The 16,991-nt window shown below is 63.0% G+C and overlaps 2 protein-coding genes across 2 annotated transcripts; both read right to left on the bottom strand.

Moving 5' to 3' along the window:
• Nucleotides 1–2,766: 2,766 nt before the first annotated feature.
• TRIM47 (tripartite motif containing 47) lies at nucleotides 2,767–7,091 on the bottom strand. Its single transcript, XM_079798960.1, has 6 exons — nucleotides 6,369–7,091; nucleotides 5,263–5,358; nucleotides 4,777–5,007; nucleotides 4,442–4,640; nucleotides 3,939–4,013; nucleotides 2,767–3,713 (listed from the first exon to the last, which is right to left on the bottom strand). Exons 1-6 carry the CDS (start codon nucleotides 7,044–7,046, stop codon nucleotides 3,073–3,075), a joined length of 1,920 nt encoding a protein of 639 aa, XP_079655086.1. The 5' UTR covers nucleotides 7,047–7,091; the 3' UTR covers nucleotides 2,767–3,072.
• A 3,750-nt stretch (nucleotides 7,092–10,841) lies between these two features.
• On the bottom strand, nucleotides 10,842–16,762 carry TRIM65 (tripartite motif containing 65). The gene is made up of 6 exons (XM_079797136.1): nucleotides 16,181–16,762; nucleotides 15,289–15,384; nucleotides 14,816–15,049; nucleotides 14,559–14,733; nucleotides 14,360–14,425; nucleotides 10,842–13,813 (listed from the first exon to the last, which is right to left on the bottom strand). Exons 1-6 carry the CDS (start codon nucleotides 16,601–16,603, stop codon nucleotides 13,239–13,241), a joined length of 1,569 nt encoding a protein of 522 aa, XP_079653262.1. The 5' UTR covers nucleotides 16,604–16,762; the 3' UTR covers nucleotides 10,842–13,238.
• Between the last annotated feature and the right edge of the window lie 229 nt (nucleotides 16,763–16,991).

Here is a 16,991-nt window from a genome sequence, read left to right as displayed (position 1 = left end):
CGCCATCCGGCCCTTGTCGGAGGGCCCCGGGACATAGGCTGGGGCTTCGGGGGGGGGGCACCCCGGCCGCCAGCCCTTCTTATGCATCTTCCAGAGGAGAATGCAAAAGGGCGTGAACGCTGGCATCGAAGGGCGTGTGCGTGTGCGTTTGTGTGTGTGTGCGTGTGTGTGCGTGTGTGTGTGTGTGTGTGTGTGTGTGTGTGTGTGTGTGTGTTGGGCGTGGGACTGGGTTTGACGCAGACCCTGCAGCTAAGTGCTATTTTCCTCCCGGGGAAACCAGCCCAGCAGGGCCTCTGGACCTCAGCCCTTCCCAGCCCAGCCTGCCTTCCCGGACAGCCTGCTGCTTGGCCACAGCCTGGGCCTGGGAGGAGGGGCGGGCAGGGGACCGAGGAGGGGAGGACAAGGGTGGAGATGGTGTCTGCCTCGGCCCTCCTGGGGCGGGCGGAGGGGCTGGGAGCGGTGAGGGGTGCGGGACCCAGGGGTGCGGGACCCCGCAGTCCGCAGCTGCCAGAGCAGCGATGCGCCGGTCTGCTGTCGGAGATCCTGGACTCATTTTCCCCCAGAAACAAAGTGCAAGCGGAGGCCGGCTCCCCGCCTGGCCCAAAGGAGCCGGACTCGGCAATAGCGACAGCTCAGGGCCCTTCACACTCTCCACCATTGTCTGTGCTGGGCGCCTGCGGCAGCTTCGGAGACCACACATCCTGGGCCGCCCCGCCAGGGCTCTGGTGGCCATGGCAACCGGGCCCGGCCCAGGGCAGCTCTCATACAGGCTACTGCAACGCTGGGGAAGAGTGCATGCTTGTGCATGTGTGTGCGTGCACGTGCTCAGACATTTCTAAGCAAGGACACACCTACGCGTGGAGCATGGAGCATGTGCGGGACCGGGGACCCTTGGGGGGACCTGCATGTCCGTGCCTCGGCTTCCTCCTGTGGGAACGGTAGAGGCAGCAGGCTTGGACTACATGGGGTTTCTAACCTTTTTTCTTTTTAACAGTTCCTCTTTTTTCCAAGCAATCTCCAGTGAAATCTATCCAATTCAAGTGTCGGCGGGTGGTGCGGGGCTAGCCCTGCCCCCCTGCCCCTTCCCAGCTGCCACCTGCCCCACCTCGGGCACCTCTTATCTCCTGGTCTTCTCAGGACAGTTTGAAAAGTACAGCTGGATCCAGACACACAGATACAGACGTACACCCAGGCAGACAGGCAGATGTACACACTCCTACATGGCACACACATGCATAGACACACAGACAGACACACGAATACACAGAGAAACACAGAGACTCCCACACGCCATCCCTCCAGCTCTAGCATGATCCCAGAGTTAGAGGAAGGGCAGGCGTGTGGATACCCCAGAGTGGGGACCACAGTGACACCTGGGCCGCGCCCGCCCGCCCGCCAGCCCCGTGCCCGCTGTGCGGCCTGGGTGCCGCCCCTGCGCTGGGCTGTGAGGCTGCAGCGCCGGGTTTGCGAGGAAGTCGCACATGAGTGTTGGGAGCTGAAATCACTGCAAGTGGCGGGCACGCTGGCTGCAGACCTGACAAGTCAGCCGGAATTCCACCAGGAAGCCCCGGTGCCGGGGAGGGGGCGGGATGAGACAGAGCGGGGGTGGTGGGAGGGGTTGTGAAAGGTGGGAGGCTCAGAGCAGGTGAGCGGACACTAGGAAGCCCCACGGGTCCACCTCGTGAGGGCCCCAGCGCCGCCTCCCTCATGGGCCCCAGCGCCTGGGTGAGCTGGGGGCCCTGCTGCCTAGGGAACGGTGTTTTGAACCCAAACACCAGGAGCCAGGAGGGCCCGCCCAGAAAAACAACATCCTGGCCGTGGGCTGGGGCCGGGCTGCGCAGGAGGGACTATTTTTAGCCGCCGAGGCAGCCAGGGCAGGACTTGTATGGCCTTGCTGTCTGGCTGCATAACTCACCCATTGTCCCGCCTGACCTGGGCCGGGTGCGGAGAGGCCTCCGTCTGCCCTGGCCCTTCCTGCTGCGGGTTCTCTGGGGTGCCTCTGGGGTGCCCCTGGGCCACAAAAAACCGAGGGAGGGCAGGCTGGCCTGGAACACCGGGCAGGCAGCCTCAGGGAGCAGAATTGGGGCATCCCAGGCCACGATGAAGGTTTGCGGGCAGCAGGGGGCACCCGCCCTTCCAGACAGAGCAGAGGCTCTGCTGGGGTGCAGGGCACGGGTCTCCCCAGCCTGGAGGCTGAGCCCTGTCTCAGCTGCACAGCGGGGCCAGGAGGTGAGGCAGAGTCCAGAGGACACAGGTCCCTTTACTGGAGATGTTCTGGGCTCCAGCCACACCGGGTCAGCTGTCACACCTTTCCTGGGCTGAGGTGTGTGAGTGACAGAAACTCGCGTCTCCAGCCTTCTTGCCCACGCCCAGGAGCCGTGCTCTGTTCTCAGGGGGGGGGCGGAGGGGGTGATGTCTGCCTTTAGTCCTGGGCATAAACGCCACAGGCAGGTCCAGAGCGAGGCTGTGGCATTAAGGATGGAAACAGCTGACGGGAACCAGGCCGGCAAAGCAAACCCGTGGGCAGCCAGAACGACTGTGGGCTGGACCCCCACGGGAGAAGCCGTCTCTAACTGCCCCTGCCCGGAACCAGGGAGTAGGGCTGCCCCGAAAGGGCAGGCACCCCACTTCAGCCCCCTCTTTGGGCTCCCTCCCTCCCAACAGGAATCCCGGGACCAGGGGCTCTGTTCCCTTCTCCTGCCTTTCAAGACCGGCTCTTGAAAGATGAGAAACACCGGGGAAGTCTTGGTGGGTGGAGAGCACGAAGGAGTCATTCCTTCAACAGATGTTTATTGAGCACCTACTGTGTGCCAGGCACTGTCCTGGGCACCTGGCAAAGGAGGGCTTGGGGCAGCCTGGATCTGTCCTGGCTGTGGCTCTCTCTCCCGGAAACAAGGCCTGCAGGGGGGGGCGGAAAGGGGGGTCTGAGAGGCACTTGAGAGGGTCTGGGAGGCCTCCTCCCTGAGAGGTGGGAGGCCGAGTGTTCTAGAAACGAGGCTGCTGAGGAAGGACGTGTGGGCTGCGGAGACGCGCACGCCAGGAGCCGAGCAGCGGCGAGGCCCGGCGCCCGCTCTACCTCCTCTTCAGCACGGATATGCAGGACTTCTTGAGGGGCCCGATCTGCAGGTGGGCGTCCACGCTCTCCAGGAAGAAGGCGGGCTTCAGCCGGCTCCGGAAGAGCTCCGGGAAGTAGCTGTCCACGAAGCTCTGGAAGGGGTCGCCGAGGGAGGCCGGGGGGCCGCTCCTGCGGGCCCGGGTGGCCTTCAGCCTCCGCAGGAGGCTCACCTTGCCGTCCCGCACGGCATAGAAGGCCAGGGCTCGGTCGGCATATTCCAGGCAGACCCCAACCGTGGGCGAGAAGGCGTGGGGCAGGGGCGCCTCCTGCCCGTGGAACCACACGGAGAAGCCGCGCCCGTTCCACTGCAGGCAGCAGGAGTGGGCGTTGCGGCCGAGCCGGCCCCGGTCGTAGGGCTCTTGTGGGGAGAAGTCTTCAGCCATGACCCCCACGCTGACCCAGCCCTCGATGATCTCCACCTCCCAGTAGTAGGTGCCCCGGTCCAGGGCGCCCTCGCCCAGCACCTGCTCGCAGTGGGTGAAGCGGGTGGGCGACTCGGGGTAGCTGATGGGACACAGCACCCTCTTCACGCCTTTCGTGCCGAACAGCTGCAGGAACTTGTCCGCCGTGTCGCTGTCCAGGTCCACGATGTAGGCGACTGCTCCCCGGGCGGGAGAGGGAGACGCGGGGCTCAGGGGCAAGGCCAGAGAGGACCCCCTCCCCTAGGCGCCCACCTTTGCAGCCAGCACTACCCAGGCCTGCTGGAGAGCGCCCCATGAGCTGGCCTAGTTCACCCCATGGACAAGGGAGGGACTCCAGGGCCAGGCCAGCCCTGCGGCGTCAGAGGGCCCGTGTGCAGAGGGCCGAGCCCAGGGGAACTCACACTTGAGGAAGTAGTCCCGGGGCGCCTCGCTGTCCAGGTGGCTGCTGGTGTCTGGGTCTTGGGACTCAGCATCGGCTGCAGAGAGGAGACAGCGGAGGGGTCTCACCAGCTACCGGGGACCGGGCTGCTCCCCAAGGTGCCCCTTCCAAAGCCGTGACCCCAATTCCCTCTTCCCCCAATTCCTCCCAGCAGCCCGAGCCTCCTGGGACAGGCACACCGCCCAAGTAGGGTACCCTGTGTTCCTCGGAATCTGCCCTCTGCCCCCCTTACCCCCGGACCCCAGCCCCTCTGAAGTGACAGGGTGGGCGAGGAGAAGCCCCCTCCCGCCCCGTCCTGTAGGCTGTGCCAAAGCGGCTGACTGGTCATTGCGGGGTGGTGGCTCCAGTCACTGGCAGGATTTGGGCTCCGCCCAGCAACAGGCGGTTTCCATCCTCTGCCCCTGAATGGGCACCCGGCCTGGGGGGGAAGCCTGGGGAAGGTGAGTCACTTGGAGGGGCACCCACCTTCTGGGCCCAGCTTGTGCGGCCCGTCCTCGTCACCGCTCAGCCCCCGCAGCTGCCCCCACTGGCTGGCGCAGGCCGCGGCCAGCGCCTCTCGCACCGCCTTCACCGCCTGGGATGACTTAGTGAAGCCGAGCTCCCGCGGGGGACCAGGCCCGGGGCCGCACCCCTCCTCCAGGGCCAGCCTGAGCGCCAGCAGCTCCTGTGCCAGATACAAGCCCATGAAGGCCCCGCGAGCCACAGGGCCTCACGGCAGGGGTGAGGCAGCCCTGCCGGGAGCTGGCACAGCCCTGCAGGCTCGGCACCCGCTGCCTCTCTGGCCCCAGATGCGGCCTCACCTGCAGGAAGCTCACTGAGTCGGCCTCGGGGACCTGGCCCAGGTTGTGGCGGGCCCGGCTCAGCCTGCTGCGCTGCTCCTCCTGCCGCCGAAGGTCGCCCTGGGAGCGGCTCAGCAGGGCGGCCTCCCCCTCCTCGATGAAGCCCAGCACCTCCTTCTGGAACTCCTGCAGGGTGGCCGCAGCCTCCGCAAACAGCTGGCTCACCCTCTCCCGCTCAGCCACGGCTGCGCTCTGCACCGGGCCAAGAACATCACTGTTTGGGCCCCATCCGTCCAGACCCCACTCTCCCACCCCAGCCTCTGGGAGGGGCCGAGGGACCCGCCGGGGCCGCCCTGGGTCTATGCCAGGTCGGGGGAGACACTCGTGCTCAGTGGGACTGGGCAATGCCCTGGGCACAGGCCTCCTTGGAGGAGACCAGACCACGCTGCGAGCTCACAGTGCCAGGAGCCTCCCGCAGGAGGGGCCGGGGTCGGGGCCGGAGCTGACCTTGATGAGGGCCACGGTCCGCCGGGACTGGGCGATGCCGGCGCCCAGCTCATCCATGCGGTCCTCCACGGCACTCAGCACTTGGGGCTGCTCGGCCTGTGGGCGACAGCTTCATGAGCACGGAGCCGGGCAGCGGCCACAGCCTGCCCTGGGGTCCCAGGCCTCACCCCGGGGCAGGACAGGGGCGACGTGGGAGTGGTATCGGTGGGACTGGGAGTGGCCGAGATGTCCCACAAAATGTCAGAGGGCACTACGTCAGGCCGAGGCGGGTGGGGGTCCCAAATGGCTGGGGGCTGTCGGCCTCCCTCTCTGACCAGTGGGCAAGTCCAAGGCCATCCGTGGTCCTCCATGTCACATTCATTGGAGAACTTCCTTCAGTGGAGAAGAGGCAGAGAATGGAGGGAGTAGGGGCCACACAAGAGGCCATTCAGCTGTGCTGGGGACCCCTGTCTCTAAAGAGTCCGTGTCCCCAATCCAGGCCTTAAAAATGGGGATTCCGGGCAAATCCCCTGGGTCTTATGAGTCACGGCGGCTCAGGCTGGAGAGACGGAAAATCCCGAGGCCAAAGCGCCAAGACCGGGCTGGAGGCCAAAGGAAACTGGGGGCGGAGGCAGCGGGAAGGACCGCGCGCACATGGTCCCACCGCGGCCCGGACAGCGGGACAGAGCGGTCTGTGTGCTCCGCCGGCCACTCCGGGCGCCGCCACACCCATCTCCACCCGCTGCCTCCGCGCTGGCCGAAGCTTGAGCCCGACCCGCAGGGACTGGTCGGTCTCATCGGCCGCGCTGCGGGAGTCAGCTGCCCGGGAACCGCAGGGCCTAACCCAGATCCCTCCTGCCTTAGACCCCCACGGGCCCCGCCTGGGCGTCAGCCCCCTGCCCACCCTCCGCGTCCTTTTCCCGTTCTCACTGGGTCCCCCCATCAGCCCAGCCCATCCCGAGCGCAATGTCCCACAGCGAGCGGAGGGCATGGTCAGGGCTGGAAGGGACAGCAAGGATCCTCCACTTACAGGAGACCATGAACAGAATGGGGAAAATGGGGGGCGGGGGGCGACCCGTGACCCTCGGCCCGCCCGCCGTGACCCGTGCGCGGCGCCGGCGCCCCACCTCCTGGAGCGCGCGCTCCTGCTCCAGCGGCACCAGCTCGTGGCCGCGGTGCTCCTGGGCGCAGGCCTCGCACAGGCACCGGCGCTCCGCGCGGCAGTAGCGCTCCAGCGGCCGCAGGTGGCGCGGGCACAGGCTCTCCTCCAGCCGGCGCAGCGGCGGCACCAGGCGGTGTCCGCGTAACGCGGGGCTGCGCTCGTGCGGACCCAGGTGCGCGGGGCAGAAGGAGGCGAGGCAGGAGAGGCAGGAGCGCGCGGCGGGCAGGGCGGCGCCCTCGGGGCACGCGTCGCAGCGCACCGGCCCTTCGCCCGCAGTCCAGGGCTCGGGCGCGCAGGGAGCCGACGGCTCGGGGGCGCTGGGCGGCGCGCTGGGGGCCGCGGGCTCGGGAGCGGGGGCCGGGGCCGAGGCCCGGCCGGGCCCGGGCCCGGGGCCCGAGCCCTGGCGAAGCTGCAGCAGCTCGGACAGCGTGTGGTTCTTGCGGAGCTGCAGGCCGTCGGGGAAGGGCTCCTGGCACAGCGGGCAGCGGGCTGCGCCCCCGGGGGCGCCGGCTCCGCCCGTGCCGCGGTGCGGCCAGAGCGCGCCCAGGCAGGCGAGGCAGAAGTTGTGGCCGCAGGGCAGCGTCACCGGCTCCCGCAGCGGCTCCAGGCAGATGGGGCAGCTGAAGGGCCCGCTGCCGTCCATGGCTCCGCGGCCGCCCGGCGCCGCCTGTGCTGCTCCCGCCGGGGCGGGACCGAACCGCTCCCGCCCGGGCCCCGCCCCCTGGAACCGCCGCCAGGGGCCCCGCCCCCGCCCCTCCTCAGCTCGGACCGCCCCCAGCGCCACTGGCCCGCCCCCGGGTCCCTGACACCCCGCCCCAGCTCTGACGGCGGGGTGGCCCTGCGCCCCCGGACTTCGAGCGGCTCCTGGGTGATGGGTCCTCCTGGGCCCGCGGGTCTGAAGGGCGGCGCTGCTGCGAGGAGTGAGAGAGAGGGCCCAGGGCAGAGGATGCGAGCGAGGGCAGCACGCTGGAAGGAAACCGGGAAGGAGTTCACCCCTCCATTACCCTGCAGGGCCCCCCCCCCCCCCAAAAATGTGGCCACAGTGTCGCGCAGCCAGCACCTTTGACCTCCAGCTCCCTTCTCTCAGCTCCGGAGCCGCTGACGCAGGAAAAGAACTGCTGATGTGCGCATGTTTGTGCCCTTTAGCGACTCCATTTACCGCCCCCCCCCCCCCCCCCCCCGGGGAACTTGGGCCTTTTCTAACCCTGAAATGGGAAGTCAATGTCTTCTTCCAAGCCCCTTGTTTGAGGAATTCAGTTCTGGTCCATGGACACGCGTGGGCACCTGTGGTGTGCCTGGGGCTGGGGGTGCGGGTCCCCAAGTGGAGGCTTTTGTTAAGACTCATCTCACTATGTATTTAAAATGGTGCACTTTATTGTATGTGATGCTTTTATTTTTTAATATATATTTTTTAAAATATGTTTTGTTGATTTCAGAGAGGAAAGGAGAGGGGGAGAGAGATGGAAACATCGATGATAAGAGAATCATTGACTGGCTGCCTCCTGCACGCCCCCCACTGGGGATAGAGCCTGCAAGCCCGGCCTGTGCCCTGACAGGGAATGGAACCTGACCTCCTGGTTCATAGGTCGATGCTCAACCACGGAGCCACGCCGGCCGGGCTATGTGTGTTAACACAATAAACAACAAGATCTGATGGGGCCTAACAGTTACTGTATCTTTGAAACAGTGATGAACATAAATGGTATTCCAACGTCTCTGTCACCATGGCAACATGCTCTGAAACTGTCTGTAATTTCTATTGGTGACAAGTCACCGGTATTGCTAGTAGCTTTGTGGTGTGTTCTCTCCATTCACAACAGAGAGAAATGCTCAATTTCAGCTAGAGGACAATGAAAACACAGCTAGACTCTCCCCGCAAGACCCCAGGGTAAGAATGTCTACTTTAGAAATATGCTATGGAGCCCTAGCCGGTTTGGCTCAGTGGATAGAGCGTCCGCCTGCAGACTGAAGGGTCCCAGGTTCGATTCCGGTCAAGGGCATGTACCTTGGTTGCGGGCACATCCCCAGTAGGGGGTGTGCAGGAGGCAGCTGATGGATGTTTCTCTCTCACCGATGTTTCTAACTCTCTCTCCCTCTCCCTTCCTCTCTGTAAAAAAATCAATAAAATATATTTTAAAAAAAGAAAGAAATATGCTATGGAGAGCCTCCTGACATCTTCCTTCCCTGGGGGTGGGGTTGGGGGTGTGTGTGGGGGGGAGAAAGCTAAGATCTAGGAAACATTGAAAGAGAGGTGCCCTCCACTCCCGCTGGGGGGATTCATGATAAAGGCGGGAATCACGAAGGCCCTCCTGGAGGAAGTGACATTGGAGCTGGGCGTTCGCAGACTGACCGCTAGGGCTCAGGAGTGCAGAAACCAGGGCGGGAAGAGATCTTCAGGGCGGAAGGACAGCGAGGGAGCGGGCCTGGGCGGGCCTGCCTTGGCGGGAAGGCGGGTAATGAGTTCCATACGCTGGTTTCCACAGGCAGCCCTTGATCCTGAAGGTCCCTTGTTTGCCAAGACAGGAGCGGCTCAGAGGCTCCGGCGTCAGTGCCACCCTGCTCCTGGGCTTGCGGACACCACAGGCCTGCCTGATTCTGGAGGGGAAATGGGGTACCTTTCGGGTTGGGGGGTAGTCAGGGGCGAGTCCCAGCTGTCCCTCTGCCTCCTCCCCCACAGCCTGTTCAGGAAGATCTGCTCCCCCAGGAAGGCATGGCGATTTGATCCGTCGGGGGGGGGGAGGGGGGGTGTGGCATTTTGATAGCTATTTGCGTTATCATAGCTTTAAAGTTGTTTGCCCAGTATAGTCATTCCTTTTCAGTGAGCTGGCTCTGAAGGGTAAAGGGTAACTGGCACTTTTGAGCTCTGCTGGAGCATGCTCCTGCCTGCATCTCCCTCTGTCTCTACCCTTACAAGGACTGTTGTGAGGGATGGGAAGTGGAATTCCCACAGGCTCCGCATCTTGCCATACAGGTCGCATAACTAGTCCTGCCGAGGAGGAAGAGTTTAAACCCAGAAGGTGCAGGCTGAAAATAATCCTGAGCCTCATCGCTGAGTCTGTCTGGTTGCAGTATCGCTTAGGAAATAAATAAAGCCCTCACCGGTTTGGCTCAGTGGATAGAGCGTCAGCCTGGGGACTAAAGGGTCCTGGGTTCCATTCTGGTCAAGGGCATGTACCTTGGTTGCAAGCACATCCCCAGAAGGGGGTGTGCAGGAGGCAGCTGATTGATGTTTCTCTCTCATCCACGTTTCTAACTCTCTATCCCTCTCCCTTCCTCTCTGCAAAAAACCCAATAAAATATATTAAAAATAAATAAATAAAAGTCGACCAGAAACAAAAGTGAACAAAGCAAAAGCCGCCCAGCCAAGGCGAGTCATGAACAAGCCAGCCTCGCTCTGCTTGCATCTTTGAAAGAAACTGAAACGGGACCCACGCCTCTTGAAGTTTTAAACAATGGGATGTGTTTATTTCAAATAATATACTTAGAGTCCCTAAAGAGTAAACGGTTTCGTGTAATGAGGCTTAGAATAATAAAAACTGGCAGTCCTGTGCCCCGCATACCCCGGATCCTTGCTCCCACGGACAGCCAGTTCCTGTCAGCAGTTACCTCCACTCTCAAGTGTGCCCTCATGAGCCATGAGCCTGTGTGGGTGCTGTGCTCCGATTCCTGGAGATTTACATTCTTACTCACCTTTCATGTCCCAGTTCATTGTTTGGATCCCAGACCTTCCTTTCCCTTCACTGATTTACTTCTTTGCTTTTGAAAAGTCCTCTGGGGGCTTCCTGAGACTGGGTGGGCAAGTGCCTGCAAAGGTCTTTGTTCAGGCTTCAACCTTGATTGACAGTTTGGCTGGGTATGGGATTCTGGAATGGAAATCCTTTCCTCTCCGAATCTCGAAGGCCTGGCTCCATTGTCTTCCAGCTTCCAGTCCCCTGACTTGGAGCCACGTTTCCTACGATGGCTGTGCTGCTCCCTTCCTTCCCGTCCTGCCTGGGGGAGAGCCGCCTCCTCTCCACCCCTTACCTCTCTGACCTCCAACCCAACTCCCTCCAACTCCACTGGCCCCTAAGCCCCTAAAAGATGTACTTTTTAGGTTTTTTTTTTTTTTGTTTTGTTGTTGTTAATCCTTACTTGAGGATATTTTTTCCATTGATTTTTAGGGAGAGTGGAAGAGAGGGGGAAAGACAGAGAGAAACATCGATGTGAGAGAAACACATCAACTGGTTGCCTCCTGCATGAGCCCCAACCAGGGCCTGGGCCGGGGAGGAGCCTGCAACCAAGGTACTTGCCCTGGACCGGAATCGAAGCTGGGACCCTTTGGTCCGCAGGCCAACACTCTATCCACTGAGCCAAACCGGCTAGGGCTATTTTTTAGTTTTTTAATTCAAACTTTTTATTATTATTTTGTATTCGTTTCAGGTGTGCGGCATAGCGGTTAGACAATCATATACTTTACAAAGTGCCCCCCCTATATTTCCAGGACCCACCTGGCACTATCCTTAGTTATTTCCATACTAGTAGTCCTGCACACAAATCTGTGCACCAGTAGCTCTCTGCGGGGCCTGGCCGCTCCGCGCCCGCGGCCCAGAGGCCCATCCGCGGCCAGGTGAGGAACGCTTGCCTCGTCGCCGGGGCAACGAAGCAAGCATTCAGCCAGGCTGCTCACGCTGCCCCCTCTCAGCGGCCGCCCCCCAGGCCTGGGGGCCTCCGGCAGGGCTGAGAGGACTGGGTGCCACCATCTTTGTGATGGAGTGACCGTTAATTTGCATATTACCCTTTTATTATACAGGATTGGCAATATCTCCTGCGCTGTAAGGGTCTGTCTTGTAAAATCTCTCCTGCCCTCCCGTCCTTGTTCTGTCTGTGTGTCCCTCCTCCTGATTCTGCCGCACAGACGCCCAGACCTGTGAGCAGTGGGGGAGAAGTGCTGGAAACGCCCACGCTAGTCAAAGGTTACTCCCCAACGCCCCCGCTTCGTTTCCCTTTTACCAATGCATTTCTCTGCCAGAGCCAGTAGACCGAGTCCACGGCAGGAGCTCTCCGAGGGACTTACACCCAGAGAAGCACTGCTCCGATTCCCACTACAGAATGGCATCTCGTCATGTGACATAAAGGTTCACAGTCACGATCCAGAACACTCCCACCGAACAGTATGGAGACACCGACACCCCATGAGAAAGTACATTCGTAGAATAAAGGGCCCCTGGGAGCCGAAAGGGAGCCAGTCTTCCTTCCGCTGTCCCTGTCAGAGTGTGGGCTCAGCCAGCTGGACACGTGTGTTGGGGCCCTCGGACGAGGAGGGATGGGTGGGAGCTGTACCCTGGGGTGGCCAGCAGTGATGGCCGCGGGGCCAGCCCAGTCCTGCTTCCTCCCACGGGGTACGGCTGCTCAGTGAGGTCCTGCTGCCTCCTGTTACTCTGTCAGGCTGCCCAGGGTGAGATGCCCGCCCCCCAAGTTTGGGGAACTCCCCACACCTTAGGAATCTGATTGGGGGCTCCTTGCCCAGGCTGTACCCATCAGAGGCCTGGCCCTGTCCTTGACCAGAGAGCCACACGGCTGAGGAGCAAGGCCACAAGATGGGGTTTGCAACCGTGGCAGTGACCAAGGCCAGGTATCAATGTGGGAGGGCGACACACTTCTAACAAACACAAACATTTTTTGTACTTTTTGGAGCGTTTGCATGTGTTATCCTTTAGAAAGACTTTATTTTTAGGAGAGAAATACCGATTTGCTCTTCCACTGACTAATGCATTCACTGGTTAACTCCGGTATGTACCTGACCCGAGAGCGAACCCACAACCTTGGCATATTGGGACGACGCCCTACCCTGCTCAAAAATACTCATCACATCAATATCTTTAGGAGCCCAAATCCAACAATTGGAATGTCTGATAATGGGTCAATAAAACCCTGACGGCCATGAGAATGACTGTTTACAGGATCATCGTTCAGGAAACAGTTTTTATAATGTGAAAAATGCTTACGTTCAATAAAAATGCAGAAAACACAACTGTTTATGGAGTGGCAGCCACAAGGATGTACAAAATAAGAGATTAGAATATAGCAAAATGTTAAGAAAAGCCCTGGCTGATTTGGCTAGGTGGATAGAGCATTGGTCTGCGGACTGAAGGGTCCCGGGTTCGATTCCAGTCAAGGGCATATGCCTGGTTGTGGGCTTGATCCCCAGTGAGGGGCGTGCAGGAGGCAGCCGATCAATGATTCTCTCTCATCATTGATGTTTCTCTCTCTCTCTCCCTCTCCTAGGCAATAAAAATATATTAAGAAAAAAAAAAGAACTTAAAAAAATGTTAAGGAAAAAGAAGAGAGACAGAGACGGGGAGGAGGAGGTAAAAACCACCTTTCTCTAGATTGTCTTTAGGAAGAGTTTGCGGTTCCCCGCCCCACACCCCGAAGCTCCCCGGCTACAGTCTCGGTGGCAGGCACGCTGGAGCCGCTGGTGCACTGTTTTGCCGCCGTCTGTGGCGGGCACCACATTGCCCGGCTCTCCTGTAGGACCAGGGGACCCTGGGCGCTGCCCTTGCCTCTGACGCCCAGGCAGCCGCTGGAACTGGGCTCTGCCTGGAGCAGGGGCCTCCCATTTTACTCCATTCCTAGTCCCTGTCCCCTTTCAAAGAGGCTGGCAAAGTTAACTCCAGTTTGGGGGTCCCTCCACCCCCACAAGTGGCCCAGCCTCACCCTGAGTCAGTCTGCTGGCCAACAGCTGGCCCCGCGATAGCTGTGGCCTCAGGTCCCCAGGCCAGGGGCAAGGGCGGCTCCTGGGCACACAGGCGCGGTGGCTCCTGTCCCCAGTCCAGAGTTCCCCCCTGTGCCTTCCTCAGCGGAGCCCCGAGGCCTCTTCCTGGAGCCCCGGAGGGCACCTGGCCTCAGGCTGATGGCACAGGGTCAGGGTCCTCCCCTCCAGGAGCCAGAAGACAGGGTGGAGGGGCTGGGTGAAGATGGCGTGGAAGGTGTGCAGGCGCTGGGTCTCGGGCTCCAGGCTGTAGAAGGTGAGGCAACCAGAGGCCAGGTCCAAGTCCACGCCCAGCAGCTTCCCTGGCACCCCTCGGAGGCGCTGGGCCTCCCCGTTGTGCCAGGCCTGGGCGCTGTCCTCCTGAACACAGAGCCCCCACGAGCCGGGCCCCCGGCCGATGTTGTCCGTGTAGGGCCCCAGCTTGCGCCGTGCCAGGTCCGGGTAGGCGACGCCCAGCGTCACCAAGTGGTTCGGCGTGTGCACCTCCCAGTAGTGCCGCCCGGACCGGAAGCTCTGGGCGCACTGCACCTGCCAGAGCTCGAAGCTGCCCGGCTCGGCCGGGCCTCGGGGCACCCGCCGGTGCTCCACCTGCCGGGCCTGCCGAGACAGGTAAAGGTGGCGGTTGGCACTCTCCGGGTCGAAGGTCAGATTGCGATAATCTGTTGGGGAGAGAGGGACTGGAGGTGAGCGGGCAGGGTGCCTGTGCGTGTCCACCCTCAGGGGACAGGAGAGACGGAGACGGACGCTCCACTGATGGCGATTAAGCCCCTGCCAGGCACACTGCCCGCGGAGCGAGCGCTCAGTCCTGGCGGCGGCCTCTGAGGCAGAACCGGCCGTTAGCCCCATTTCCCAGATGAGAAAACTGAGGTCCAGAAAGGGAACGAACTTGACAGCAGCAGGAGGAGCATGACCGATCCAGCTCTGTGGGCCCAGAACCGCCTTAAACACTAAACTGGCTCCGCGTGTAGGAGGCGTGCCTCCTGCAACAGGGGTGCCGGGGCGAGGCCAGACCCAGGGAAGGGCATGGACGGGGCAGTCATAGCACGTGCCACACACACACACACCCGTGCACACACACACGTGTACAGACACACGTGCACATACACATGTGCTCACAGTGCATGTGTACACACCCGTATCCACATGTGTGCACAATGCACTCACACGCGCACACAGATGCACACGCATGTGCTGGGCCTCCTTACTCTGCCAGAGTTTCCTCCTCAGCGGACAAACCGGGCTTGGGACCAATGCCAGGGCGCCTGGGGTCTCTAGGGGGCAAAGCAGAGTTAGGGGAGTGAGGGGGAGGGGAGCTCATGGGGGCTGGGCCCTGATTCCACTCCCACCCTCAGTGGGAGGGACAGCGGGGCTCAGGGTGAGGGAGAGATGTGGGGTCAGCCTTACCCGGGGGACCCGAGTCAGCCGCCTCAGCTGGTGCCCCGCGGGGGTCCCCACTGTCCAGGAGGAGGCCACAGAGCTGGCTCAGCAATCCCTTCAGGCCGTCCAGCTGCTGATCGGCATCCCACTGTGGGGGGGTCAGCGGCCCAAGAGGCCCTGGGGGCGCCAGGAACTGTGACCCCTGAGTCCCGGGCAGCTGCAGTGAGCCGGGAGCAAGGGGCAGGCACCCTGGTCCCTCAACCCGCCGCCCTCTGTCCTGGTACCTGGAGGAAGGTTCGGTCATCCGACTGCTCCAGGAGGTCCTGGGTCCTGCGGTCAAAGACGGCCGTGGCCTCCAGGTGGCCCTGTAGCCGCCGCTCCTCCTCCTGGGCCTGCGCCAGGGCCTGCGTCTTGGCCACCTCGATGCCCCGCAGTGCCTTGATCTGAAGCAGCTCCAGGGCCTGCAGCAGGCGGCTGAACTTGCCGGAGACCATGGAAGCCAGGGTGCAGGCCGAGCTCTGGGTGGGCACAGGAGGAGCCTAGGGTGGCCGGGGCCACCGCTGCCCACTGGGCTGAGGGGTGCGGATATGGGGAGACAGGGTCCCTGGAACCTCTTTCCCCCAGTCAGCCCCTCCCTGTCTGATCCCAGGAGGCATGTTCAAGGTGGCTCACACCTACTGCCCGGGGTCCCAGGGACCAGCTGTGGCTGCCTGAAGGGCACAACATGCATTGGGGGGTGGGACGGGCAGGCCGCTACCTGGATCCGGCGGCTTCGCTGCTGCAGCTCCTGTAGCTGGCCCTCGGCCTGGGTGGCCTGCTGCCGGGTGACCTCCAGCGTGGCTCTCAGCTGGGCCTGTGGTGTCCGCCGGGGGACAGGGGGCGAGTGACAAGAGGGGGCCAGCATTGGCTGTGAGGTGTCCCCTCCTCGTGCCGCCCCCGGCGAGGCTGACCGGGGGCCCGAGGGGAAGAGGGCACTCCTGTGTGGCGGTGCCCCCTCCGGCCCCTCAGGATATAAATGTAATGTCCCAGAGCGGGAAGAACGCCCGCTGCCAGGATCTGCTTCCCTGCACCTGGCCAAGCACCTGTCTGGCGTCCTCTCCTCCCAGCCACACCTGCAGGTGAGGATGGGTGTTATCCCCACTTCCAGACCAGGAAATGGTGAGAGGTTGACAGTGTGGCCAAAGCCATCAGATCTTCCCGAGTCCAGGCCCGAGCAGGAAGTGGGTCATCTGGTTCCCCCAGAGGACACCCAGCAGCCCTACTTCACTTCCCCTCCTTCTAGCAAAATCCCCTCCACTGGCACAAGTGCCATCGGTGGGACCGCCTGTCCCCGTCCCTCGTTGCTGTCATCTACTGGCCCCTGCAAACCCTCGTGCTTAGTGCCCGTCTCTGTGCCACCAGCATTCTCGCCCAGGCCTGTTCCCTGAGACCTGGGCAGCCACGGGGGTCACCTCCTGACCCCTGGCTCTGGCCCCTGACCTCCTCACCTGCACAGCCCTTAGCTTCACCCCCTCAGCTCCTCACCACCCCCAACCCCACCCGGGCCTTGTCCCCAGCTGGGGCATCTATTCCTAGTGCGTTTTCTGACCACCGCCGCGGCGTAAAGAAGCTGCCCGCACACAGAGAGCAGAGGGGCGCCGGTGTGTCACCTCGCGCTCCCGGCGCGCAGCGTCCAGCAGCACCCGCTCGTGGAGGCGACAGTCGCCGACGGTGCACGCGCTGCACACGCAGCGGCCCTCGGTGCGGCAGAAGAGCTCGAGCGGCCGCCCGTGCTGCGGGCAGCGCGCGCCGGGGTCGGGGTCGGGGTCCGGGTCGGGGTCGGGGCGGGGGGCCGGGGGCTCGGCGCGCACCGCCTCCACCACGTCGCTCAGGGTCACGTTGCGGCGCAGCCCGGCGCGCGCGGGGCAGAGCTCCCGGCACTGGGGGCACTCGGGGCTCTCCTCGTGGGCGCGCCACCAGTCCCGGATGCAGTCCCCGCAGAAGTTGTGGCCGCAGGACAGCGTCACCGGGTCCCGGTAGAGCTCCAGGCAGATGGCGCAGGTCAGCTTTTCCTGCAGCAGCTGCTGGGCCATGGCGGCGGCGGCGGGGCGGGCGGAGCACACCCGGGCGGTCCGCGGCTTTTAAAGGGACCGAGCCCGCGGGTGCGGCGGGGAGGAGCGAGGGCCCGCCTGGGGAGAAGAGGGGGACCGCCCTCCTCCGAGGACCCGGACCAGCCGCCACGCCCAGCGCCGCCGGCTTCCGCACCCACTCCCGCCCTGCGACCCCGCCCACGGCCCCCCACTCCGTCTGCCTCCTGCCCCCCCCCCCCCCCCCGGGCTGGGAGGTGGGGTCCAGCTCTCCGGCCTCACCCTGGGACCTCCTTCCCGCTTCCCTAGACCTCAGGGCGGCAGCTCCTGAGCAGGGGGTCCGGTCCCCGCCTCCAGAGACAAGAACCCCAAGGGGCCTCCGCCTGTCCGCAGG

This window comes from Cnephaeus nilssonii, assembly GCF_951640355.1.
Source record: "Cnephaeus nilssonii genome assembly, chromosome: 19".
Lineage (NCBI taxonomy): Eukaryota > Metazoa > Chordata > Mammalia > Chiroptera > Vespertilionidae > Cnephaeus > Cnephaeus nilssonii.
This window is presented reverse-complemented; position numbering and strand designations above follow the sequence as displayed.

Excerpts from the sequence above, each read along its gene's own strand:
- TRIM47 (XM_079798960.1), bottom strand. The coding sequence starts at position 7,046 with ATGGACGGCAGCGGGCCCTTCAGCTGCCCCATCTGCCTGGAGCCGCTG. Across the intron at positions 4,641-4,776 it reads ACTCAGTGAGCTTCCTGCAG|GAGCTGCTGGCGCTCAGGCT; the intron begins GTGAGGCCGCAT and ends TATCTGGCACAG. Across the intron at positions 3,714-3,938 it reads CCGGGACTACTTCCTCAAGT|TCGCCTACATCGTGGACCTG; the intron begins GTGAGTTCCCCT and ends CCCGGGGAGCAG.
- TRIM65 (XM_079797136.1), bottom strand. The coding sequence starts at position 16,603 with ATGGCCCAGCAGCTGCTGCAGGAAAAGCTGACCTGCGCCATCTGCCTG. Across the intron at positions 15,385-16,180 it reads CTGCGCGCCGGGAGCGCGAG|GCCCAGCTGAGAGCCACGCT; the intron begins GTGACACACCGG and ends CGGACACCACAG. Across the intron at positions 13,814-14,359 it reads GAGGAGGAAACTCTGGCAGA|ATTATCGCAATCTGACCTTC; the intron begins GTAAGGAGGCCC and ends TCTCCCCAACAG.